Source organism: Engystomops pustulosus, chromosome 9 (genome assembly GCF_040894005.1).
Source record: "Engystomops pustulosus chromosome 9, aEngPut4.maternal, whole genome shotgun sequence".
NCBI lineage: Eukaryota > Metazoa > Chordata > Amphibia > Anura > Leptodactylidae > Engystomops > Engystomops pustulosus.
This window is the reverse complement of record NC_092419.1, coordinates 41064225-41091385: the sequence shown is the minus strand read 5'-3', so window position 1 is coordinate 41091385 and position 27161 is coordinate 41064225. Positions and strand designations below refer to the sequence as shown.

The window sequence follows — 27161 nt, the reverse complement described above, 5'->3', positions numbered from 1 at the left end:
TTTCATAATGAACAATTTATTAAATGAATTCTGCTGTACATCTGTACACCAACACTGCTTTACTGCCAAATAACTTATTAACATCCATATCTAGAATATTTTACATATAAACTGATTTTACAATGAACAGTGTGAAAACAAACAAAACAAAAATTTTACTGGCAAAGTTACGGTTACACCGAAGCATTAATCACGACGTTTCATCATAAGCTTCTCTCGTTTTATACAAACAGACCTTTACTTTATAAAAATACTCTGTATTTATACTGTACAGACATAGAATCTCCAACAGAATATATTACATCGCTAAAACGTGGCTGTTTTTCTTTATAAATACTATACAAGCGAGCATGGCCGAAACATCTACAGGTAAAAAAAAACAATCCTAGAGGAAGGATTAGTCCCATGCTGGATAGAATACTAGGCTTGTGAGTGAAATACTACCATTCATTATGAGAATGCATCCATTTCCATACAAAAAGGCCTTTTACTAGTGGTACAACAGAAGAGATGCAGGATCGGTCCAAAGTAATGGTTCCTTGTACAATAAGTGCACAATCAAACAAAAGATTATTCTGATCTGTATTGGACAGATGAATCATCTATAATCTAAGCTGGCGTTGTCAATGTAAGACAATCTCAATGCAGCACCGTGGATAACTAGAAGGCTCCCGGCCACTCTCCTGCCTTGTCTGTCCTATTCCTCATGTTCCAGAGGGCTTATTGCAACTTTGGTTTTACTGTTTACTCTACCAGGAAAACTAGGTGCATGCATCAGTCCAAAAAGGTTCCTCACTGACGAGGGAAATGGTAACATTCAGTTGTGGTTTTATTCTGTAACATTCCAGGAGGAATAAAAGGTGGATGTTAGAATGGAAAAAGTTCTAGGAATGCTCCAGGAATATTTTATGGGGAATGCTAGTACTTGCTACAACAGACAAGCCACGAGAGTTGACCAGCGAGATGATTTCTGCTGCTCCAAGACCAATATAAGATAAGGAAGAACTGAGCTCTGTGATAGATAACTATCTATAATGAGTAGTGATAAATGGACCCACGTAATGGACATCTACCACCAGGATGAAGGATTGTAAACCAAGCACATTGACATACTGCCCTCTGGCAAGATTTGCTCTTCTTTAAGCTTCCCATGCCCTTGTTGTTAAGGAAAAAAGGCCTTAAAACTATACAAATAAGCCTGATGGACTCCATTGACACCTGAGAAGCCCAGAGACACGAAGGCTCATTTGCTTAATTTTAAAAGCTTTATCTTTTAAAAATCAGGTCATAAGAAGCTAAAAGAAGAGCAGATCCTGCCAGACAGGACACACGCCATCAAGTCAGAGGCTTGGTCTACAATCCTTCCTCCTGGTGGTAGCTGTCCTTTAAGTTAGGGTCTGGACAAGTTCAGACGAACCCAAAATTCCTGTCCAGGCACCAAACCTGGACAATGCCCCCAGTAACATAGCACCGATCTAGGGTATTAACTGTATAAATGCTGTTAGTGGCATTTAAATCGATTCAGCGTGTGCACATGGGTAGTAATGTGCCTGCTCGCCACCATTTTGAGGAGGATTGTCGTTCCCCATGACGGCTGTCAGCTGAATTTAAACTGTTAACACCTGTAATTGGTGCCAGCAATGTAATGAGCCGGACCCCAACTTCTAATGAAGTCCCCAATGATTAGTAAAAAGTAGAGTAATTACTGGCATGGCTCCTAGAGGTGACAATTTCATTACCAAATATAGTTATTGACAGTCTTCAGAGTAAACACTCTTACACTGTAAGGGGTGAGCTGGACTGTATATAACACAGAGCTCAGGTTCTCATCTTCATCTTATCCAGATCTTGGATATGACAGCAAAAAATACAAGACAGCTGCATTATAAAGTAGGCTACATACAAAAAGGCCCAAGAGTGAGGTCAGTAGCGTTTACAGTCTAGTAATGGAGCAGGACATGCGTCGGTGCAATACTTGAAATTGGCATTAATCTGGCATGTCGATGCTGAGTTTGGGAGGTGGCACCACGTACTTCCCCGGGCTCTGAGTGATAACAACTCCAGTCTTTTTGCGGAACATTGGAGCTATCTTAGGCGGCTCTGGGACAGGAGTCTCTTCTGCATCTTCACTGTCTTCATGGTGAATGTCATACGAGATGTTTCCATACTCCCGCAGAAAGGGGAAGATCTCCAGCAGGAACTGGCAGAAGTCTTTCCGGATACCAAACCACCCTATAAGAATATGGTCACAATAAGGCCTATGTAATGAGGTTACCACATTTGACACAGCACATTATCTATATAGTACTTACAATGATTCCCTCCCTTCTGTCCAAATGTGGTTGCCATCAGAGTTATTAAGGAAAGCCACAAAGGGACAAAGATGGGGATATAGGAGAACAGGTTATGACCATCCAATCGATGAACTAGAAGGATCTAAAAGAAGAAATTCATTTGACCATTATTAAAAATATATATAGGCGGCCCCCTACTTAAAGGACATCACCACCGGGATGAAAGCCTGTATGCAAATGAGCCTGAAGGGCTCAAGGCTCCATTAACACCTATGAAGCCTCTCAGCCTGATTTGTATACAGTCCTTCATTCTGGTGGTAGATGCCCTTTATGAACACCCGACTTACAGGCGACCTTTAGTTACAGACAGCCCTCTGGATGTTAGTAATTTACTGTACTTTAGCCTTAGGCTACATTACACAGCTATAACAGGTATCACAGGTGTCTGCAAATAGCTTTATTGTTAATCCTGGTTCTTATGACAATCCAACATTTTTAAAATCCACAGAGACCAAAACAAATTTATCTGGGGTTAAAAAAAAAAATCACATTCCTGGTGACAGGTTCGCTTTAAAGGGGTTTTCCCCACCACACCGCTCGTAGCACCACCAAGATGGCCAGAGCAGCTGGTTGCACATGTGCGGGTGGCCCAGTCCATCGCTATAGAGAGAACGGAAATTGATCATGGCGCTTGGCAATGTCCATCAGCTCCATAGAGCTGAGCAGGGCAGCTCAAGCATCCACGACCGACTTCTCCGGCCATTTCCGTGTTGCTACGAGGGTTGAGACGGGTACATAAGACCCCCATTCTCACGATCCATGGGGGTCGAATCACCAAGACCCCCACCAAGCTGCAAATTAGGCCCAAGTCTAACTTGCTTTGTGGAGAAAACACCTTTAAGTTTGTAGAGTCTGGAACTTCAAAGGCCATCAGGCCCCAATCACACAGGGGGCTCAGCGTACAGTTCAGTATAAGATAATCACAATGTATATAAATCATCCATGTACCACATGTTTGTAAACTGTAAGTTACCTCAAAAGTGAGCAACGGCACGACAATAGCCATCCAGCTGACCGCCATGGTGATGTGGGTCCTTCTCTGCTCCGCAATGACATCCATAGACCGTAAGAACAAGACGGACCACACAATGTAGTACAGAACCACCAGACAGAGGAAGGACATCAGGATCCAGAGGGGCACACATACCACCTAGGCACATAAAGACATCATAAGGAACCAATTACTCTACAGATCCGCTGGCATTACACCTACATCAGCCGCTCCCTGCTCCGGGAAGCACATGGTTTACATCAAGATGTGAGGAGACGCACTTACAAGCCATGGCCAAGTGATGATGTTGTCAAGCCTCAGTGCAATGAATATAAACTGCAGAATATTCACAGAGCACAAGATTTCCAGCTGCAAAGAGAAGAAAAAGAAAAGTTAGCCATTTCTAAAAACAAAGTTTGTGTGTATAAGACTGCAGTTCCCCCTTACAGCTATAAAGACAGTCCCCTACTTAAGAACACCCGACTTACAGAAAACCCTAGTTACAAACTTTAACAGTTATGAAAGGTTTCTGCATTTATTATTAATCCTGGTTCTTATGACAACCCAAAACGTTTAAAATACAATTGTCACAGAGACCAAAAAAATTTTGTCCGGGGTTACAATTATAAAATATACAGCTCCGACTTACATACAAATTCAACTTAAGAACAAACCTACAGAACTGATTAGGAGGACTGCCTGTACTGGTGTATGTGTCAGCCTTCACTGCATTTCTAGTATTTAGAGGCCAATAAATAGGATTCTAGAAGAAGTGTATATTATATAAGGCATAAGATCTTGTAATACACATGTAATACTGTCATAATCCTGTCTATGCTACATTAAAACTACAAATACTGTGCACATCTAGCACTCAAACATCTAACAGACACCACTTCATGAACCAAGGAAGATCCTGTAGCCATCAACCATGTTAGGTGCCAGTAACCAAGTCCTGGTATCAGGAGTAAAAAGGGAATATTCATTAAAGGGGTTGGCCTTATTACCCAAGGTATTTTGTAATATGTGTGTAAGTTTGGAGGTAGGATATTAGGTTGTTCTGCACCACTTTCTTGAAATGTAAAGCACAGCCCCCTGGTTCAGAAATGTCTTTTACATCTTCAGCAGTCATTTCTGTCCATACAATGGCTGGAGATGAAGGGTCATGTTACTGTCCAACTTTACATATCAAGAAATCCTGCCTAATTTATGAAAACATTTTTTCTTACTTTGTTATAGGAAATCTACCAGTAAGTTTAACAAAAAAAACCACATACTCTCATGTCCTTCTCTTCATTCCAATCCTGGCAGTGATTTTCTTTAATCTAGACAAGCTGGGATCGCCTGGAAAAAAAGAGACTTATAATTAGCAGGCCAGAGTGCGGGGACAAGCTGTCCGGCGCTACGGGCTGCTAATTATTCACTATTCTGCCATGCTGGGAGAGGGAGGCGACGTCACGCGAGAGACCTGTATTCACAACTCCTGCGTGATAACATTAAAGAAGAACAGCATTGGGATCAGGGTGAAAACGAGAGTAGGTGATTATCTGTAGTTTGCTATTTGTTGAACTTACTAGTAGATTTCCTTTAAATATGTTAATTTAAGTTTCTGCCTCTGATTTGGCACCTCTTTCCTCTTTTCCATTAAATAAAAAGAGAAAAACAAAAAAAACCTAAGATAAATGACCCCCCATTGTATTATTTTTCTCTATGATGAAAGGACTCTCCCATCCACTGCACTGGGCGCGATCCTTGGCATCTGACCAGCACATGGTTCTGTTTCTACATACCGAAGACTTTCGTGTGTAGGGGGCCTTTCTTCAAAGATCACATCTAATAAAGTAGGACCTAGTGATGTGGAAACTTCTCTTTGTATGAAATGAGCAAAGACTCACCTCGAGAGATCGATCATGTCTGAAGCCCCAGACACAAGCAGCGACTGAGACTGGCGACACAAAGAACAGCGGCATGAAGACCAGGAGCCAGAAATAGTGGTTTCCTCTCTCAATCCGATCACAGACGAGAACTTCAAACATCAGGAGCAACAAGTGAATTCCCACTGCGATGAGCATGGCTTTAAACTCCACACAGGTCTCACCTTCCGCCCTGCGGGGTCACACAGAGAAGGGGTTGGCGAGAGCAGATCGCAGGACAGCTACATAGGATTTTACCAAGGGCGGTTCACTAAGTACCCGTGTTAGAAATAAAGAGACCATTTTTACAATTTTTTTTTTTTCTCCATAGTCCCCCTTTAGAAAGATACACTTCTTCACAGTCCTGCCATTTTTTAACCCCTCCAAAAAATAGGATTTGTCAAACTCTCAAAATACGCCTCTGTCTTGGAGATGACTTCCTTGTTTGAGCGAATTTTTTTTCCTGCAAGCCATTTCTTCATGTTAGGCAACAAGAAAAAGTCGCAGGGAGCCAGATCGGGTGAATACGGGGTGGCGGTGGTGGTTGGGGGGGGAGGGTTGGGGGCATTGTGCGGCAGCAATTTATAATGCAATTCATGTAATTTGAAGGCGACACTTCCGGATGAATGTGCTGGTGCGTTATCGTGGTGAAACAGCACCTTCTTTTTTGCCTAATGCCACCGTGTCTCCTTCAATTTTTTGTCGAAGTGGTCCAATAACTCACTGTAGTATTGTCTAGTGATCGTTCTTACTTTTTCTAAAAGAGAAAAAAAAAAATCCACGAGGATGCCGTTTGCATCCCCCCCAAAAAAACGCTGCCATCACCTTTATGGCCAATTGGACAGTCTTTGCCTTCTTTGGAACAGATTCACCGGGAGAAATCCATTGTTTTGATTGTTGCTTAGTTTCTGGTGTGTAATGATGAATCCAGGTTTCATCAACGATGACAACTCGACGCAAAAACTCCTTCGGATCTCGCTTAAATTGCTCCAAACACTGCATTGAGGTTAACAGCCGCATCCGCTTGTTGTCCACCGTGAGCAATCGCAGCACCCATCGGGCTGACAATTTTTTCATTGCCAACTTATCATGTAAAATATTAATTGCCTTTCCAGTTAACACACCTATGGCCTCTGCTACTTCAAGCACTTTCGTTCAATCAGTGAGTATCATGGCATGGACTTTTTGAATGATTTCCTCGGTAACCATGTCTACCGGGCGTACTGGGCAGACATGAAAAACGTGGGCGAACATCAAAAACGAATGTTCGCCCATGTTTTAAATTCGTTGAACCAATATCTAACTGTGGTCATAGATGGTGAAGTGTCCCTATAAACAGCATCCAACTTTGCTTTTATATCCCCGCATTTTTCCCCATCCAAAAACAAAAAGCGAATTACCGAACGATACTGCTCTTTTTCCATCTTACCGAAAATCACAAAACACTTCTTACTCAAATGGTTGCCAAATCCAAACTAACCAATAAATCAGTCTGCAATTTGTTTTGCCGTCGTTTGATAGATGGCAGCACATGATGATAACACCAACTTCCCTCAGGAACGCCCTCTGTCGTCAAACACAGGTACTTATTGAACCGCCCTCGTAGATCCAAGGTGGGAGAATGTACAGTATTTATGGTACCAGAAATGTCTGACATATTGTCTGATACATTGCGTTCATACAGTGCAGGAAAAAGTGCAGCAAAATTGGTAGGTAAAAAGCACCCATTTGGCGCAACAAAATCAGAAGGACATATTTCCTTATTACTTCCTACTGGCTGCAGGGATAGGTTCACACTGTTTTTTTTCTAGTATGAAATGTGTTCAATACCTGTACTGAGGGTTGCGTGCCCAAACTCCTGTGCCCACCGATGCTCCAACGATAACCATCAGCTTCCATAGCCATACTGGTGCAAAGACAGCCCAGTAACTCCATTGTATGATGCCGTCCAAACGCAGGGACAGGAGGACAGAGAATAGTAACAGACAGGCATAGATGAGAAATTTACTGCAAAACACAAAGATGTAAGATGGAATGAGGGCGTGTGTCATGGCGACCGCAATAGCAACTGCAAGATTGACTGATAGAGATGGATACAAGACTCTCAAAAATAGTTATATTCACTGAGAAGAGAAATTTGCTGGCAAAAACACAACCTTTATTCTAAGCTGTATTGAAAAGATAAACTAGGTGACCACCCAATGTGTAATGTCTCCCCTCCGTATAACTCAGAAAGTATCATTGGGACAAGCTGTAATCTCACTGGTGCCACTTTGTCCCAGTAAGATGATAAGCCGTGTGTTGTGTGGTGCGACTAGGTAAAGGGAGGTAGTCAGCACCCAGAATCCCCTAACTATGCCACACTGAGTGCTAGCCTTACTATATCCCTACCACACGAACACCTATAGGATGATGTCAACCCTCAAGTGAAAACTATTATCAGGGGTCACGATTAGTGATGAGTGGACTCATCAGCATTGGTTATGAACCCAGAAAACATTGCCCACTGCTGAAGACTTTCCCTAGAGCTAAACAAGATGTAAAAACTCAAAATACCCGTATTACTCTATATACTACATGTAGCAGGCCATCTGGATGAACATTGTCCATTCTTCTTATAGGAGAGCCAGACAAAGATGGTACACGTTGGGTCAGAGGAAACTGGTAAATGGCAATCTGTCATTGAGGCCTCTTGGTTGTATACAGCCCATTTTGAAAATTCATCGAGCCTCTTTGTGTAGAATGTAGAAGTTATCCTAATCTCGCTTAGGCGGCCGTACCAACTGAATGGAGAGAATTCATCAGAACCGACGGCTCTTCGATCATATTCACTTCAGCCGCAAACTTCGCCAGTGCCAACCTGTAGACCAGATCAGAACTGGTGGAGTTCTTTGTTATAGTCTCTTCTGGTTTTCCAGCAGAGACTATAATAAATATGACAGGCCGGGAATTCACGCCCTGGCCCACCTTCTGCCCATCCTAATGCCAGAAACTGGTGGGGGCCGGGAGATTCATGGAGTTTCTCTGCCAGAAAACTGGATTTCCACCAATGTCTTGGAAACAAAGAGCCAGGGTGGCAATTGGAGTTTAATGTTTATTTTTTATGTCTCTTACATGACACCTAATCCGAAATCTATGGTTTTCCCCACTTAGTTTAAGGGACAGTCACATATTAGGTGATGGACAACTTGTGACATTAGACATGTCACTTGATTCCAGTGTCCCATTCTGACTGCATTGCCGGTCTGAATACAGGCACAGGCCTTGCTGCCACCTGTAGATGTACCTGGGCGTGAGCACAATAGCCCTAGAAATATTGTATATCAGATGCTATTAGGGCATACGGACATCATTGGGGACATTGTCCTGCCTGCTCTTCAGTATTTATAGCTGTGTTAAAAAGAAGCAGCAGGACTATAAAAGATAAAACTCTGGGATTCCTGACACTGCTGTGCTCTCAAGAATTGCATTGATCTTCTCCACAGCTCCTCTTCACAAGTTTGGAAAAATGGAAAGCAAGCTCATGGCCGCCATAGAGATGCATTTCGCATGTCTGAACTATGCGGCCACAGAGAGGATGGCGCAGAGTCTAATCCTGCCTGGATTCGCAGCGCGGCTGCTCAGCGCCCTATGGAGCAGGCCTTTACCCCTCTTACATCCTGCTTGTGGCTCACAGAACACTAAAGGCTGTGGCCAGCTTCTGGTTGTACACTACAGCAATAAATCAAGAGCAGAGAGGAGGGAGTGTAGATAAAAAGAACCATCACCTTTACTTACCTTCACCAGTAACAATTAGTATTTACTAATTAAAATATATAAGAGCATAATTACATATTGTAAAATACAATAAAACATCGCCTATATGTTGTATCTAATTAGGAAACCTATGTATTTATATTTGGCTATAGGGTACTATATATGGTCTTGTAATATATAATCAAAGGTATATGTCCATTTTCTATCTTTTCAGCAAAACATTTTCATAGTATGAAATAAAAGTACTGTATATACTGGCGTATAAGACTACTTTTTAACCCCTTAAAATAATGGCTACAGTGGGGGGTCGTCTTATACGCCGGATATACGGGGGCCGCACTGTGTGAGGTGTTTTTTTTCCCCTTCAGCGCGCAGAGAGCCGCTTCCTGGGTCTGCCTCTCACAGTCATTAGAAGAGGCTTAGTACGCGCTGATGGGGCGGCGCGCTGTATGCTAATGCAGCCGCCCTGTCACAGCGGTGGGGGTCACAGAGCTGGGGGTCACAGGCGGCACTTACAGAAGCATGTCGGATCTTCATTAATATCGCAGCTTACAGTTATGATCACCAGGCACTTGCTCTCTTGTTTGTTTTGCAAAGTTTTAAGCAGACTTTTTTTCATTTGGGAGAGGGGTAGTCTTATACAGTGAGTATATACCAAATTTTATATTTTTAGGGCAGAAGTTGGGGGTCGTCTTATACGCCCAGTCGTCTTATATGCCGGCATATACGGTAGTCCAACATTCTACTATTCAGAGAGTTTGTTGGAATTCAAGATCGCAACAATGGTAGCGTGCTACTTACCAAAGACTGAGATACCCAATGTAACCCTATGGCTTTATGACTTAATTAGGCAAAATTCCCATGAACGTATGCGCATCAGAGCTACGGTCGGGCACGGCGTACGGCCATGCAAACGGGAAAACATAGGACATATCCTATCCTTTTTCTGTGTACAGAGCAATACCGTGCCGCACGTGTGTGGCACTGTATCACTCTGTGCGCTAATTGCCATCTATTGGGCCGTTCGTGTAAATGCAGCCTTACTCTTCAATCGTCCAGTGAATCTATTATGTATTTTACCATATAAATCGATCAAGAACCTTTTTTAATTATTATATATAAAGTGATGGATAAAAGTTTTCCACTGCACCTCTGGCACCCCAGGATCAGTAGAGTTGTATAATATAGGCAGCTTGAGCAGTAGCCAGGGGCCCATGGCCACTCAAACTCCTACCGAATCTTATACTTAGCTGCTGCACAGTAGATAGCGGTTTTTAATTGAAGATTTTGTTTCATATAGAGTAGGGAACATACAGCAGTTCAATGCAGAGAGTTAAGAGAACAGCTGTGTGAGGACACTAGTCCAGTGTATATGGAGACACTGCTATCCTTGAATATAAATATACCTGCGGCTGCTACTAGCAATATACAGTAATATAACAGCTACAGGACCAAATCGCTTATCTGTGTCCAAGACTCAATATAATATCCAACTAGGGACAATAAATATCAACAAAAACTGGAATAAGTCCTAGAACTGATCAGTAAAATTTAGGGGCCGCCGGGGAGCGCCCGCAACATAGGGGGCTCTAACGGTGAGACACCAATCACTGGAGATCCGATGAGATGTAGGGATTACTAGAGGTCAAACCTGGGGATTTATCAGAAGTGTCTGGGAGCAAAACTGTTCTAGTTGCCCATGGTAAACCAATCAGAGCTCAGCTTTCATTTTGTAAATAGCTGTGGGAAGATGAAAACTGAGCTCTGATTGGCTTCCATGAGCAACTAGAACAGTTTTGACAAATCTCCCCCTTTGAGTCCATGGCGGTGACCTGTGACCCCGCACGGTCCCGGGCAGGACCCCGGGCAGTACAGGCCTCCAGTCCTCGGTCCTCACTTGTTTCCTCCCTGTGCCTAGGCCTCATGTTCCCCGCCGTCTCCAGGCCGCCTCACGCTGCTGTCCCCGCCACCCCTTCACCACAGACACCCTCGCCCTCACCTGGGGTTGAAGTCCTGGAAGAGACCCCGGAGATTCATGGCTCAATCCCCCTCGTCTCCGGGCTCTAAGGAACGGACATTGCGATCTCAACCGCCGCGGCCGCCGTAATCCTCCTACATGACGCGCACTAGGCTTCTCGGCGGTAGCGGAGCGCCGGCCGCTGCCCTTCTATTACGTGTATTACGACTCAAGAATTCTCATAAGGAAACGCGATAGTGATGGCGCTGTGTGCAGTGACAGGACCCGCACAGCAGCCGCAGGGGGCGCTATACCTGTGCAGCCATACACCCCCCTCAAAATATTCACCAGCATTATTGTGGTAAATATTTTAGAGAAATCACCACAGCAATCTCCGAATTCACACGTGACGTTTGTGACGTGTTGTTGTCACGTTTTAGTTGATGTGTTTCAAGCAAAAACGCCAAATGTGAACAGGGACTAAACCCCCACCGCAGATGTATCTTTTAGTGAAAGCTTATCCCTAGGCCGAGGTAAATACAGACAGTAGTTCAGTTTCCTCCACAAAAAAAAATATTTACACATAGATACAAAGAATATTTACTAATACATCAGTTATAATGTTACTAAACCTGCCTCCAGTCCTGAGAGAGCTCTCATGTGTATATGCCAGGGCCCCTCATATGGTTTAGGGCCCCCCATACTTCTGTATTGGGGTTTACTCACATGTTCCCCCTGATATGTACTGTAGTAGTGCTCTGCCAATGACTATGTACTGGAGCTCCCTTATATGTATATGTCCCCCAGATATATAAGAGTTAGGGCTTCCCAATATACACTAGTGCTCCCTGGTATGTACAGTTCAGTACGTATTAGGTCTTACTGATATCTATGTGTATTTGGTCTCCCCAATACTCATGTACGAGGGTGCCCTGATATATATGGACACTAGTGCTCCCTAATATGTACAGTTCAGTATGTAATAAGTCTCACTGATATGTATGTGTATAAATATTATTATATCTATGTGTAATATATACAGAGCTTGGTAATATATGTTTGTGCTTATCTGTGTTCTGAGTTTCTGTAAGGAGCTCTACTCTGGTACTAGATTTCTGCACAGAGCTTGGTTCTGGTGCTGTATTGATGTACTGAGCTTCGATCTGGTTCTGTGTTTATATATTGACCTTGATGCTTTGTCTACGTAAATGGTTCTGGTTCTGTATGTATGCTCTTTTATAATATTCCATAGTAGGCGCCATATCATAATTTGAGGGACACATCTGAATTAAAGGGGGGATTGTTTGTTATGATTGTTATCAATTTGGAGGCAATGTATATATTGAAATGACTTCTGGGGCAGGGGCACACTTTTAAGGTTCACCCTGTTTAGTAGATTACCTAGAAAGTTCCCTGGCTCCTTACATGTATGTATACATTCATACTGTATGAACCCCATGGATTACTAGTTTTGTACTAAGCATATAGGAGGAGATATTGGGGCTGAGCCCCAACCATAGGCGTGCATTGCTCCACAGCTGAGCTATAGGCAGAGTCCATCCTCCTGCTACGTCATACCCAATCACCCTGCTGCAGCACCTCCCCAGTCACAGGACGCTTCTCAGCACACATCTAGGAAGTAGCCTTCACTTTGAGTATACACAGCACAGGGCACATATGTGGCAGGGCACGCATTACATGTATGTGACAGAACCAGCATGAGATCTCCAGATTACTACATCCCAGGACTCTTGTTTCTCCTCTACATATCTCCTGTCACTGATGGACTGGCTGCCGGAAGACAGCAGAAGTCTGTACCAGGTATAAGATGCTAGAGGGTTATGGTGACACAACAGATCTCTATACATGTTCCTAATATTGAAGGTAATGCTCGGGGTTAATGCAGTCTGAGGACGGTAACAATGTGTTATTGTTACTGTTTACATGCAATGCTACAATCTATGGCAAAAACTTTGTTGCATGCTGCACTCCACCAGAATTTTCTACTTGGTTTGAAAGGCTGGAAAAAGACTGCTCGTCTATAATCCATTCTGTATCTTTTTTGCAATGCTGATTTTTTTTTAATGAGCTTTGATGCTGATGCTGCAATGTAGCAGGGGAGCAGCGAGAGTTACTTCCCCCTCCAGGAATTAACTATATATGTGTGCAGACCCGTGTAGCCACAAACTAAACTCACAGCACACAAAGACATACAGGGGGTTATTTATCAGGCTCTGGCCTCCTGATGTATCCAGTCTAATACCTGGCATAGGAATAGACACATACATGAAAATTCTCCGGCTGCAGCGAGTGCACAGGTACGGGGGCAGGAATGCCCCATGCCCACCAACTCCCCGCCGACTGTGCCCACACTCCGGCTGGCCTCTTCTCCCTTCACACACCACTACGTCCCTCTTGCTTGGTGATGGTGGAAAGGGGAAAATAATCTCGAGGGTAGCTATAAGATAGTATTTGCGATTATTTCAGGGATTCTGAAAAATACCCCCCATCGACCAGTGACTATCCTGCCTGGATTTGCGGCCAGGCCTGTCTCTGTCTGTTGACGTCGACAGGGGTGAGTGCCGTTCAGACAGGCCGCAAGTCACGTGCATGAGATGTCTAGGTGGACAACCCAGGTCCCTTGTTACAACTTCCTTGTTGTGTCTGAAAAGTCTCCTATTCTTAGGGCAGTGATGGCGAACCTTTTAGAGACCGAGTGCCCAAACTTCAACCAAGTTCCACTTATTTATCACAAATTGCCAACGCAGAAATTTTATTTGTGATTTATACTCCCTTCTATGTCACAGCTTACATTGATATCAGCACCCTGAGCGCACCAATAAAGCAGAAAATAGAAGAAAGTTGGATGATCATTGTAGCTTCCCTCAAGGGTCCCATAAACAGGAAGAATTGTCAGGGCCAGAGCAGGAACTACAATGATAATCCAGATCTGTCCACACCTTCCCACTCCTCCTGTAGTCCCAGGTAGTCCTGTCACTTTAAAATAGCTCTGTGCATAGCAAGTCCTGGGCTTTCTAGGACTGCAGGAAGATACCTGGAGTCATCTCTGGTGATGGCCTGGGTGCCCACAGAAAGGGCTCTGAGTGCCACCTCTGGCACCCGTGCCATAGGTTCGCCACCACTGTCTTAGGGGATGATTGCCTGGTCAATGGATGTCACAAGAACAGGGTGAAACAGGTTACAATGATGTACTGCATTCTTTATGGAACTGTACAAGCCAAGGGCAGCACTCGGCCACCTCCACTAATCCCACAGACAGTGAGTGGAGCACCATGATCAATAGGGGTTCCAGCAGTTGGACCTCCACCCAGCAGAAACTTCATGTCCTGTGGATAGAGACTGGGGCTTATTTACTAAGGTCCTGCGGCCACATTTCCGTCTGGTTTTCCAGCGTTTTTGGGGATTGCGCCAGGGATTGCGTTGCACGTGATCGGATTGTGTCGCAATAGCGCCAGCTTTCACGCAACACAAAATGGGGGGGGGGCGACGGACGATCCAACGGATTCGGACAACTCGCAGGATTTAACATTTAAAATTGTGTCCCAAGCCAAGCACTTACATGCACCGGGAAGAAGAAGGTGAGCAGGGAAGCGACACATGCAGGATATCGGGCGCAGGATCTACGTGGATCGTGGCAGCTGTTCATTCTCATCGGGGAACGCACCTCGGGGATCGCACCGGGACAGGTAAGTAAATGTTCCCCAATATCTTTCAAATATAATCCAACTCATTTCCTATGAATCTAAATGCATCCCTAAAGCTGCATCTCAGTAAATCACATACAGTAAATTACAATGACAGTTTGACCTCTTTTCTCTTTAGGTGGAGTAAGCCGTATGAATGTCCTCCTCATCATTGTTGATGACCTCCGGACAAGCCTCGGCTGTTATGGCGACAATATTGTCAAATCTCCGAACATTGACCAGCTGGCATCTTACAGTATTCAGTTTACTAATGCCTATGCCCAGGTGAGTGGAAAGCTGTGGAATTCATTTTTTTTTCAGACTGCAGTTTGTAAATTTAAAGGTCCATCCAGTTTGTGGCTACTATCTGGGGGGGTTTGCAAAATGAATGGGAGAAGAAAGGGGAATATAGGCTCTTTTATATCATCCCCTGCTCTTGGCCACACATTTTCGTCTTCAACAAACCCTTAAAAGAAAATCTGTTATTACATTGAAGATGAAAATTATGATAACTATGTAAAATAGTGTTTTCAAATACAGTGTTTTCACACTAGTTATACAGAGATGAGTCTGAATGTGGTTAGAAGAGTCTGCTGAAAGTCCTCTTCTCATTCCGCTTAGCTAGATTTCTGTCCAGGAGTGAAACTTGAAGGAGTGTAAATGGAACAATCACACAATAGGATGCAGGAGCTTTAGGAGGCCCAAAAGGTTCCCTTGACAAAATACTGACCAAAACAGTGTAGTGTCAAGGTAGCCTAGGGCCTCATTCACACAGTGGTGTGCTCACCCAAACCGAATTCTGGGCGTAGCACACAGCCAGGTGGTGAAGGTTGGGAATTGAGCGCTCCTCCCTCCTCCTGTCTCCATTGGAAGCTGAGCGACATACTGCCGGGCTCAGTTACGTTGCTGTGAGACACTGGGGCAGATTTACTTACCTGGTCCATTCGCGATCCAGTGGCGCGTTCTCTACGGTGAATTCGGGTCTTCCGGCGATTCACTAAGGCAGTTCCTCCGACGTCCACCAGGTGTCGCTGCTGCGCTGAAGACCATCGGAATGCACTGAAGTTCACCAAGCCATCGTGGGTGAAGGTAAGTGCGTGTCAAGCGGCACTTTTTTTTTAAAAAATGCGGCGGGTTTTCCGAATCCTTCAGGTTTTTTTACGGCCATGCCCCTCGATTTCCGTCGCATGCGTGCCGGCGCCGATGTGCCAAAATCCGATCGCGTGCGCCAAAATCACGGGCAATACAGGGAAAATTGGCGCAAAACGGAAAAATTTGGTTAACCCGTTGCAAAAACGCGAATCGGGCCCTTAGTAAATGACCCCCACTGTGTTCTCATCACACCATGACAAGCTATGGGGGAGCATGATCTGGCCACAACTTGTGCGGTCGTGTTAATGGAGCCTGAGGCCTTGATGCAGGATTTTAGTTCACTGAAACTGCATACCCGCACAGTATAAAAATAAATCCATAAGGGATATGGATACATGGTGGATCCAATGTATTCTTCATTAAATAAATCCATAAGTTATATTCCTTGACTTAAGGACACGCAACTAACAGATGACCCCAAGTTACAGACGGACCTCTCTGCCCACTGTGAACTCAGCTGTAATGTGCATGTAATGGACCTTTTGTGACAAGGCCGATAACATTTTTTGGCTGGAGCTGCAATTATAAAATATACCAGTTCCGACTAACATACAAATTCAACTTAAAAGGAACTTGTCATCAGCAATTGGCTTTGTTAGGGAAGTGTAACACCTTCTAGGTTTATTTCTTTCTTGGTCCGGGCTGGTAACAACATCGGGAAAATCAATTATGAAGTGAGATGTAAATTGTTATATAAAGTCAAGGAGGAGGAGAGTTTAATACAGAAGTCAAGGTGGGGAGCTCTTCAGGAGATCTGGTCGGTGATGTCTCTTGAGGCAAAACCATCAATTACAGTGAAGTGGGCTTTCTGAGGAAGAGAGAGCTTGACTTCAGTGTTATCTCTGCCTCCTTGACTACAGCCAATTTACATCTCAGTTCAAAGTTGATTTTCTGGATGATGCCACCACACTGGGCCATGAAAGAGACACAGTCTGAAATGTGTTCAGCTGCTTGGCAACATACTGGTAGTGGTTTAAAGGTCTGATGACATGTTCCCTTTAAGTACAAACTTAAAGAACCTATATTGAATGTATTATAGCTGTGATGGTGTGGAGCATGTATTATCGATCTATTTATCATTTTTTTCTCTACTACAGCAAGCAGTGTGTGCGCCAAGCAGAGTCTCCTTCTTGACTGGAAGAAGACCTACTACCACCAGAGTGTTTGACTTTAACTCTTATTGGAGGGACCATGCTGGCAACTTCTCCACGCTACCACAGTATTTTAAAGAACACGGTTATGCGACAATGTCAGTCGGGAAAGTTTTCCATCCAGGTAAGAATGAAATGGGTTTGAAAGGGATTTTACTTTTCTGTTAAAAATGTAAATAAATTATAACACTGCCAAAAACTATTATTATTGAAATTGCCCAAATCATTCTGTTCAAAGGCAGACTGTATACCGCTCCCCACCAGAGATTACATTGTTAACATGCAGATAAAACCATGTCCACATGTGGTGGGAGGTTTTTTTTTCAAGCAGCATGTTTACAAGCCACACAATTTTGCCCTGGTCTTTCTGCACATGATTGTTGATGGTGCTGTGTGTTTTTTTTTTTTTTTAAGATAAAAATACATAATTACTATGGCCAATTCAGCTGTTTAAAAAATGTACCCTCTGCAGTCGTTCACTGGGCTGCTGTAGGAGGTTTAGTTTGTTAATATTAACTGGACTCTTATGTGATCCTGTTTTCCTATCCCGAAACCAATAGCTGAACGGAACTGACATGCTGCATTCAGTTTAGTTTTACTAGATTTGTCTTGTTAAGACTAGCCGTCATATTGACCTAGTTTACTGGTACAAAGTCCTGGAGGTAAATGGCCCGCTCCATGCACACTGACGTATTACTGTAGCCAGGCAAGCAAATAGGAGACGTGCTGGAGAGGAGGAAGGACGAGCGCTACTCACCCCTCCCCTCTCCACAGGAAATAGTACCACATGTCAGTTCTTACGGCCAAAGATAGAGCAGGCTCTATCATTTTGGAGGCACAGAATGGTGAGCACATGTAGCCAATTTGCGGCAAGATATGGTGGATTAATGGTGGATTAGATGATGATGTGTAGGAGTTGATGTAACATGCCAACCAGCCATTTAACTTCGACCCTCTGTCTATATATTTCTGAACCTGTTGAGATTTGGTTTGCTTGAGATACATGGATTTTGATAAAAAAAAAAAAATAGCAACAAATTAAAAAATAAAACTACATTATTAGGGATTAGGGATGCCCACCTCAAATCACATTTTCCTCCCCCTTTATAGCTGCTATTCTATAACCCCTTCCCGACATTTGACGTACTATTACTGCATGGCGGGAGCCGGGGCCAGAAGCTGCGGGTGTCGGCTATATATTATAGCTGACACCCTCCTCTAACACCCGCGATCGGAGATTTCTCTGATCGCGGGTGTTAACCCCGCTGACCGCGCTGACCGCGACGTGCTAGGGGCATTTAACTGAACTCGGACATCCCCCCCCCCCCCGTGGCGCTTACCGGGGGGGTCCTGCTGCTCCTATCGCAGCCCAGGACTGCCAGTACCCGGGGCTGCGCGATCTCCTTCCGGGTGCCGAGTCCGTGCCTTCTGGCAGGACCCGGCTGTGACACACTGAGCATGCGCAGCATGCTCAGTGTCTCACATAATACAGTGTAATACATCTGTATTACACTGTATTAAGTGATGAATAGCTTTAACAAGCGATCAGTGGATCGCTTGTTCAAGCTAACCTGTAAAAGTAAAGAAAAAAAAGTTAAAAACACTAAATAAACACACTTTTTAATAAAAATAATTAATTAAATACAGTTAAAGTCCCCTAAACACAAACATTCCCTATACACATCTAATAAAGTAAAAATACTTGAAAATCACCAAAACCCCCCACATATTTGGTATCGCCACGTCCGTAACAATCTGTACAATAAGTCAGAAACATTATTGGCCCATACGGTGAACGCCGTAAAAACAAAACTCGCCAAAAATATTAATTTTCATAAATTCCCTTCACAAAAATGTTCTAAAAAGTGATAAAAAAAAGTTATGTGCCCCAAAATGGTACCAATTGAAAGGACAACTCAACACGTAAAAAATAAGCCCTAAGCTAGCTCTGTCAACCAAAAAATATTAAAATTACGTCTCCGAAAAGATGGTGATGCAAAAACAAATGAGATTTTCTCTATATTAGTTTTTTTCCAGTAAAATTGTAAAAATAAATGAAAAACTATCTAAATGAGGTATCAGCGTAATCATATTGATCTACAGAATTAAAATATTATAGTATGTTTAATGTATGGTGTACGACCCCCAAAATATACAAAAAAAAGAAACCCCAAATCGACAATTTTCTTTTCCTCCATACATTAAAGAGTTAATAAAATCTCATCAAAAAGCTACAGACCCATTTAAATAGAAGTATTTGTAAAGTGCATCTCATGTTGCAAAAAATAAGCCCTTATATGTCCAAATTGCCAAAAAAAATCAAGATTGTATAGCCATTATAAAGTGACAATGCATAATCAGCTCTGAATGGCGCAGCTCCCCCCTCAATGCCCTGGCGTCTGCCCATAGAGCCGGTTACCACCACATATGGGGTATTATTATACACGGGAGGGATTGGGTATCAAATTTTGTGGAGCGTTTTGGTATTTTATCCACTGAGAATTTGTACATTTTATGAAAAACACATTCATTTAGCCAAAAAAAATGTAATTTCGAAATTGCATCCGATTTTGTTTTAACCCCTGTAAAAACAATATTCATAAAAGTTGTTTTACGTACATTGAGGGGTGTAGTTTCTATAATGGGGTAATTTATGGGGTTTTACTTTATTTAGGCCTTTCAAAGTGACTTGAAACCTGAGCAGGTCCCTCAATAGCAGGATTTTGCGTTTTTTATGAAAATGTGAAAAATTGCACCTGAGAGTATGTATAAAAAACCATATCCACATAAAGTAGACATTCGGCGAATGTTAGTTATTACGTTTTTTGGTGTTATGACTCATGTGTGGAAAAAGTAGAACAATTTGAATTTCGAAAATTGCAAATTTTTCAAAATTTTCACCAAATATCTGATTTTCTCATAAATAAATGCAAAAGATACCACCAAGATTTTTTAAATAACATGAATTACAATGTGTCACAAGAAAACAATTTCAAAATCACTTGGATATGTTAAAGCGTTCCGAAGTTATAACCATTTCCGTGTCAGGAAGGTGAAAAGTGGCTTCGGTGTTAAGGGGCTAAAAGACTAATTTCAGTGCAAAATTGGGCGTTCTCTTTTTATGCTATGTTAGGCCCCTTCTACACTAGCGAGTGTGATGCGATGAACTCGCATCACACTCGCAACGCAAGCTGCCGGGAACGCACGGCCCGAACGCTGCACCGCGGGAGTGAACTCAGCATGTCAGTTCACTCCCGCGGTGCAGGGTTCGGGCCGTGCGTTCCCGGCAGCTTGTGTTGCGAGTGTGATGCGAGTTCATCGCATCACACTCGCCAGTGTAGAAGGGGCCTTAATCATCCTGAATGATCTTCAGCTGGAGTTCTGCTTTTTAGAATTGAAAATAAGCAAATTGAGAAATCTAATCCAGCTTTGTATGTCTACTAGCAATATCACAAGATTCTGTTGTTTTTGTTAGTGTTTTTTTAATGAAATTATATGCACTTTACTATTCTGCTTTTTTATCTGCCAATTATTAGGCATTTCTTCTAACCACAGTGATGACTATCCATATAGTTGGTCTATCAGGCCTTATCACCCATCTTCAGAAAAATATGAGAATACAAAGGTATGCATGTTAATTATATCTCACTGATGTTCACTGTACACTCCGAACCCAGATCCCTCTCTATTACATCATGAGCTAAAGAAATAAAGTTAAGGCTCCTGTACAGGATCGTGTGTGTTTCCCAAGGACACAGGCCCATATGTGGCCAGATGCCACAGACAGCACACCTTGTACAGAAGGGGAATCTTTCTATTATACCTAAATTGTATTCAAGAACTTCCTGTCCTTTCATCATATTTTGCATAATGCAAGGGCTCCTCTTCTGTACAAGGTTTTGCTGTCCATGGGATTGGGCCTACATATGGGATCTTACTCAGATCAGATGCCATCTATACAGTAAAACTGTGTACGATCTGTCCATTCCCAAATTAATATTGACCTTTTCTTCACTAACAAGTAAAAGTCATCTAAAGAAGAGGTTTTAAGACAGTGGACCCCTAAACTAATTCAGGCACAAGACCACCATCCTATTTTCATTTAACCCCTAGATTAGCCAAAACAATCCTCTCAAATTAATCACAAATAAATTCCTAATTTTAGCTTTTAACCTGGAACAGACAAAAATAAACATACTGGATGACAAGGCTTGGTATGTCAGGCTAAAGCAATAGCTCAATTCCAGGTGGCAGATCTGCTTTTATAGATTGATAGGGGATTGTGTCTAATTTCAAACCTGTGGTTCTCTAGACATCTGTACAGTATATCAAACTTATGAGACCAAGTCTCTCATCTTATTACTAATTATATACTCAGCATATTATAACCTTGGCATCACTGCTCCTAATAAGGGTGTCCATGGTAAGGAGCTATTTTTATTTTACCTTCATCAAAGAATCAGGGTAATGATATAGGTTTCCAATGTCACAACAGACTTTATGCATAAGGTCCCAGCCGTAATTCATCCATACAATGTGTGACCAAAATGGGGACGGGCTGGACATCACTGAGTCAGTGGCACTGCTGGGGGGTTTATGACTAAATTAGCATCCCGAAATGTGTCACACTCCTTGAACTGTGGAATAAAAATAAAGTTGTCGGTAACAATCTAGTCACACTTGTGCTACAGAGGATCCTTCAAATGACAGAATTTGCAGAGAGACTGTAACAAACTCATTAGGGCAATTCAAAGCATCCTGAAAGTGTATCTATACATACTGTAAATATATATTAGCAATTTTATTGGGTTAAAATTGATAATGAAAATAGGACGATGTTACTAAATTTGGCCTATTATCATTCTGTGTTTATTATATTATAGTATAGCGCAGTGATGGCTAACCTATGGCACTGGTGCCAGAGGTGGCACTCAGAGCCCTTTCTGTGGGCACTCAGGCCATAACCAGAGATGACTCCAGGTATCTTCCTGCAGTCCCAGACAGCCCAGGACTTGCTGTGCACAGAGCTATATTAAAGTGACAGCTCTACCTGGGACTATTTTCTGCTTTATTGGTGTCCTCAGGTGCTGGTATCAATGAAAGCTGTGACAGAGAAGGGAGTATAAATCACAAATTAAATTTCTATGTTGGCACTTTGCTATAAATAAGTGGGTCTTTGTTGTAGTTTGGGCACTTGGTCTCTAAAAGGTTTGCCATCACTGGTATAGCGTATCATAGTTTATACAGTTGAAAAAATACACATGTCCATCTGATTTGCATTTTCTATTTAGACCTGTAAAGGTAAAGACGGAGAGCTTCATGCCAACTTGGTTTGTCCGGTAGACGTATCTGAAGTCCCAGAGGGAACGTTACCTGATATGCAAAGCACAGAGGAATCCATAAGACTGATTAAAACTGTCAAGCAGCAGAATTCACCCTTTTTCCTGGCAGTGGGATATCATAAGCCTCATATTCCTTTCAGATTCCCAAAGGTAAGTGTGACTTCCAGCCTTGTTATGTGTCTTCTTATTATTTATAGAGGTTGTTCCAAGCTTGACTGCTATCCTGTATGCAGAGAATAGGGAATAACGCTGAGGGTTCTGTTGCTGGGACATGACTGGGGGTCCCATTTTCACTATTTTATCTAGAAGCAGGTCAATTCGGTGGTAGAGGAGCATAGGAAATTTGTAAGCAATGCACTCGGCTATCTGTGACGCTCTCATAGACAGTATGCTATGCACCATTACTATGTCTTGGATCTGTTGTGATAATTTAATTGTGTCTGTTTTATTTTAGGAGTTTCTGAAGCTATACCCCGTTGAAAACATTTCCTTGGCACCTGACCCTGAGATACCCAAGAATCTTCCTTCTGTTGCTTATAACCCCTGGACAGACATTCGTAAACGAGAGGATGTTCAGGCATTGAATATCAGTTTTCCATATGGCCCTATTCCTCCGCACTTCCAGGTAGACCTGGCCAATTATTATACTGTATGGACCAGTAGAGGGACTGCCTGGCTTACATAAAAAGTTTTAAGGCTGGATGAAGTATGTATGGCATACATGAGGACTATCTACCTGTCAGTTGCTCCATAGTTCCCCATTGGTGTTTTATTTTATTATGTAGCCGTAGAGTCACAATAGATTCTATAACTGCTCTGGCCAATAACTGGTTGAAAACCAATGGTCAGCTGCATGGGTCACGTGTTTCCGATCTGACATCATTGCTGTGGGGGCATTACAGAGCAGCAATGCAGGCAGAATAGGAAACATAAAAGGTAATTGTCCAGTAGTCCTTTGATGGATTGCATTTTTATTTTGCAGTATTTTGGTATATATTTTGGAATTTGTTAGCAAAACCTCTCTAAGGTTCCATACACCTGACCGCATATGGTGACCATGAGCAAACTGCAAAAATGGCAGCTAGTTCCTAGCTGCATTGAGGTGCAGTGAGCAAACAGTGTCTAACCACATCGTGTCCGAGTCATGCTGCAAAAGTTTGGGCAGGATTTTGCGGTTCACCCACTCAATTCTCTATGTAGAGGGGAGGGTGAGAAGCGAAACACAGATGTGTGAATAAGCATAACTGCTGTAAACAAATTGTTGTGGACCATAAGATTATATCCCAATCTGAAGCTACAAATTTAGAACTTGTTCATGTGCTATCATCTGATTTTACAGCACACAGACAAATGCTTTTTATATTGACTCGTACATGACCGTGGTTTCCACAACACCATGTGTGAGCCCATTGACCAGGCCGAATTATAGAGCAGGTCCTATTCCTGCCTGTGTTTGCGGATCAGGCTTCGGTGGTTGAGTGGAGCTCTCACGCTGATAATGCAAGGCCCACACACAATGGACCACGAGTGTTCTGTGGTTATACTATGGCTGAGAACCTTGTAGCCAGAATCCCATGTGATCTACCGGAAAGTCTTCACTCGTGCATTCTGCAAAACTGTGTCAGTGCTTTGTAACCTGGAGTATGTGGATTCTATGCCATGACTGCTACTGCTAAGTGTGAATGTACTGTTTATCACTTTTAATTATTTTTTTTTTTCTCATTTCAGCGTTTGATTCGTCAGAGTTATTTTGCCTCCGTTTCTTACTTGGATAGTCAGGTTGGCCAGTTGTTAAGTGCAGTGAAAAATTTAGGACTGGCAGATGACACCATTATTGTTTTGGCCTCTGATCATGGTAATTAGAATGGTCACATATTGTGTGTGGTGTTTTTTGTGTTTTTTTTTTTAAAGGTTTATGTATTTTCAGGGTGGTCTTTGGGAGAGCACGGTGAATGGGCCAAGTACAGCAATTTTGATGTGGCCACACGTGTGCCATTACTGTTTTATGTGCCAGGAATGACTACCACAAGACAAACTCCGGAGAACATCTTTACATACATTGATCCTTTTAACATTGAAACCCTTGGAAAACCTTCAGGTAAAGTCCGTTTTATTTACTATTCTACTACAATGTCTCCTCTCACTAAATAAAAGGGTTCAAGAGTGGTTTTATTGTGGTTTTGTTTGTGGTCCCAAACCACCATATATAACTTTTATGGAATTTTTGAGGGTTTGGACAAGGTGATGATTTTAGGTCCATGGCACAGCCCCGTACATATTGTGGGGACCAGTTTGGATCCTGTCAGAGGGAAGTTTCAGTCTATGCTGATTGTTGCATAAAGCTTTGCACACTACATACATGTCATGGTGTACAATGTTCATTTCCAGATTTCAACATGCTGAAATAATTTACTGTAAAGGTTGTTAACCTGCCACCAAACAATTGTGGCAGCAGTAGGCCGACCATCACCAGTATTTGAACATACTGTATACAATGCATTCTCAACGGAGCCAAATCTGTAGGCAATTGGCTGGCCCTTCGGACAAATCGGATGTGCTTGTATTCCTGAAATTCTAGAAACATGTTTTGTACTGTTCCTCCTCCTAAAATGTAGGGATAAATGGACATCAGGGGAATAGAAAGGTCACTTTTATATGAATGTATAACATGTGTGCTCCTTAAAGGGGTCATAGGATTTGGGGGCAGATCATTGTGTCTAGGACCACCTTTCAGTTTCAAGGAACCAGGAACCAAAAATAAAAGTTTATATAGTTAGAGTTAGAAAAGTCCCTTTTTGTACTGAATCTTTATTGCCATTAAAGGGGGTCAAACTCTATGTACATACTTTTATAGCTCTGTGCATACAATTGAAAGCAGAAGCTTACACAGGCTATATAAAAAAACACATAAAATCAGAATAAACCTTGCTGCTTTAGGTCAATTAGGATAACCTAAATTATTTATACTTGCCAAATGCCAGAATGAGAGAATTGTTAAGGCATTTTCGTTGCTTTCTGCCATGTCAAATGGTTTACATTCATTTTATCAGTATTTGGTACCATTGCCCTTAAAGGAAACCTACCACTTCTGATGGTAGGTAGGAGATGTAAACACCGGGCACCAGCTCAGGGTGAGCTGGTGCCGGAGCTTACCTTAGCGAGTGTTTTAAACCGCTATATCGCGGTTTAAACACATTTTGATTTACCTCACCGAGGCAGCTTCGGCGCTGCGCGTGGCCATGCGCGCGTGACGCCTCCGGCACTCCGCAGCGCCGAAGCTACCTCGGAGAGGTAAATCAAAATGTGTTTAAACCGCGATATAGCGGTTTAAAACACTCGCTAAGGTAAGCTCCGGCACCAGCTCACCCTGAGCTGGTGCCCGGTGTTTACATCTCCTACCTACCATCAGAAGTGGTAGGTTTCCTTTAACTCTTTAACTACCACTTAATTTTTCGTTTTTTCTATTTGCATTTTTTACTCCCCATCCATAACTTTATTATATTTCCTATTACACAGCTTTATGGGAGCTTTTTTTGCCTAATAAAGAGTACTTCCTAGTGACCGCATTTGATTTTTCTTGGTGGTTACTGGAAAGCTGTAAAAAAATCCCAAATGCAATTAAATTGTTAGAAAAACCACATTTGCACCAATTTTTTGTGGACAGGTATAGTTTTTATGGCATTCACCAAACGCACCAAATTACAAGTCTATTCTATGGGTCTGTACCATCATATGGATACCAAATTCATATAGCAATTGTTATGTTTTAATAGATTTAAAAAAATGTAAAAACCTTTGGTACAAAAGAATATTCTGCACTTTACCATATTCTGACACAAATAACTTTTTCATACTTCAGGGCTATGTAAAGTGTCATTTTGTGTGAGACGGTTTCATTGCTGCCATTTTGGGGACTGTACAACCCTTTGATCACCTTTTATTACATTTTTCATGTATTGCAAAATGAGAATTTTGAAATGGCATTTCAGAGAATTTAGTGCTGTTTTCCATTACGGGTTACACCATAGCTAATAACGTTCTTTGTATTTGGTAGATCAGGACTTTTGGGATAAGGCTAAACCTAACATTTCTATTTTTTTATTTTTATGTCAGTTTTAAGGAAGGGGGGGTGATTACATTTTTATTTATTTTGTTTACTACCTTCTAAACCCCCCAAGGGTCTTTAACTCTTGGGGGTTTCTAGAAAGTTTCTGCCTCAATTATTTCCTTTGTTGTCTTTTAGGTAACATTAAGGAAGACCCTGTTGAGCTAGTTTCTCTGTTTCCTACCATTGTGGGACTTGCTGGACTTCCTCCTCTACCACTCTGTCCTTTTCCTTCCTTCCATATTGACTTATGCACTGAAGGGCGAAGTCTTCTTCCATACTTTACTGTCTCTGAAAAAGACAACCTAGAACCAATTGCCTACAGCACCTACCCCCGACCTTCCGACACTCCTCAGTTGAATTCTGACTTACCTGATTTGGAAGACATTAAAATTATGGGATATTCTAAACGGACACGTGACTACAGGCTTACTCTATGGGTTGGCTACAACCCTCAGACTTTTGAGGCAGATTTTACAGACATTCATGCACAAGAGTTGTATTTTGACAAAACAGACCCGAATCAAGACTACAATGTCTTCAATGTGTCTTTACATGATGATATTGCTCTGAAGCTTTTCGGACTCTAAAGTAATTAACTTTGATGTGAAAATAATTAACGTTTGTGTAAATATTTCATTAGGATTATCAGATGTAAATACGTTTCTATATTATTACAATGTTTTTGTATATTTTTCTAGTCTATTTAAAAAATAAAACAAACTTGTCAACTCAA

The 27161-nt window shown here is 42.3% G+C and overlaps 2 protein-coding genes across 4 annotated transcripts; one reads left to right on the top strand and one right to left on the bottom strand.

The window, feature by feature from the left end:
- On the bottom strand, positions 1-11172 carry TMEM185A (transmembrane protein 185A). Its single transcript, XM_072125311.1, has 7 exons — positions 11014-11172; positions 7089-7265; positions 5241-5451; positions 3631-3714; positions 3328-3504; positions 2313-2436; positions 1-2232 (listed from the first exon to the last, which is right to left on the bottom strand). Exons 1-7 carry the CDS (start codon positions 11049-11051, stop codon positions 1988-1990), a joined length of 1056 nt encoding a protein of 351 aa, XP_071981412.1. The 5' UTR covers positions 11052-11172; the 3' UTR covers positions 1-1987.
- IDS (iduronate 2-sulfatase) lies at positions 11090-27161 on the top strand. Of its 3 annotated transcripts, none has more exons than XM_072125310.1 (9): positions 11090-11332; positions 14815-14960; positions 16925-17102; positions 20515-20603; positions 22270-22470; positions 22775-22945; positions 24049-24175; positions 24248-24418; positions 26564-27161. In XM_072125310.1, the coding sequence occupies exons 2-9, from the start codon at positions 14829-14831 to the stop codon at positions 27013-27015; spliced, it is 1521 nt and encodes a 506-aa protein (XP_071981411.1). In that variant the 5' UTR covers positions 11090-11332; positions 14815-14828; the 3' UTR covers positions 27016-27161. The 3 variants fall into 3 exon arrangements, with proteins under 3 accessions (XP_071981411.1, XP_071981409.1, XP_071981410.1); XM_072125308.1 differs by lacking the exon at positions 11090-11332 and adding an exon at positions 12556-12792; XM_072125309.1 differs by lacking the exon at positions 11090-11332 and adding an exon at positions 12749-12855.

Bases quoted from the DNA above. Each gene is read 5' to 3' on its own strand.
- IDS (XM_072125308.1), top strand. From the start codon at position 12,690: ATGAGATCTCCAGATTACTACATCCCAGGACTCTTGTTTCTCCTCTAC. The intron at 12,793-14,814 runs GTATAAGATGCT...TTTTCTCTTTAG, and splicing joins ACAGCAGAAGTCTGTACCAG to GTGGAGTAAGCCGTATGAAT. The intron at 20,604-22,269 runs GTATGCATGTTA...TTTTCTATTTAG, and splicing joins AAAAATATGAGAATACAAAG to ACCTGTAAAGGTAAAGACGG.
- TMEM185A (XM_072125311.1), bottom strand. From the start codon at position 11,051: ATGAATCTCCGGGGTCTCTTCCAGGACTTCAACCCCAG. The intron at 5,452-7,088 runs GTATTGAACACA...GTGACCCCGCAG, and splicing joins GCACGCAACCCTCAGTACAG to GGCGGAAGGTGAGACCTGTG. The intron at 3,715-5,240 runs GTGAGTCTTTGC...TTCTCTTTGCAG, and splicing joins GACATGATCGATCTCTCGAG to CTGGAAATCTTGTGCTCTGT.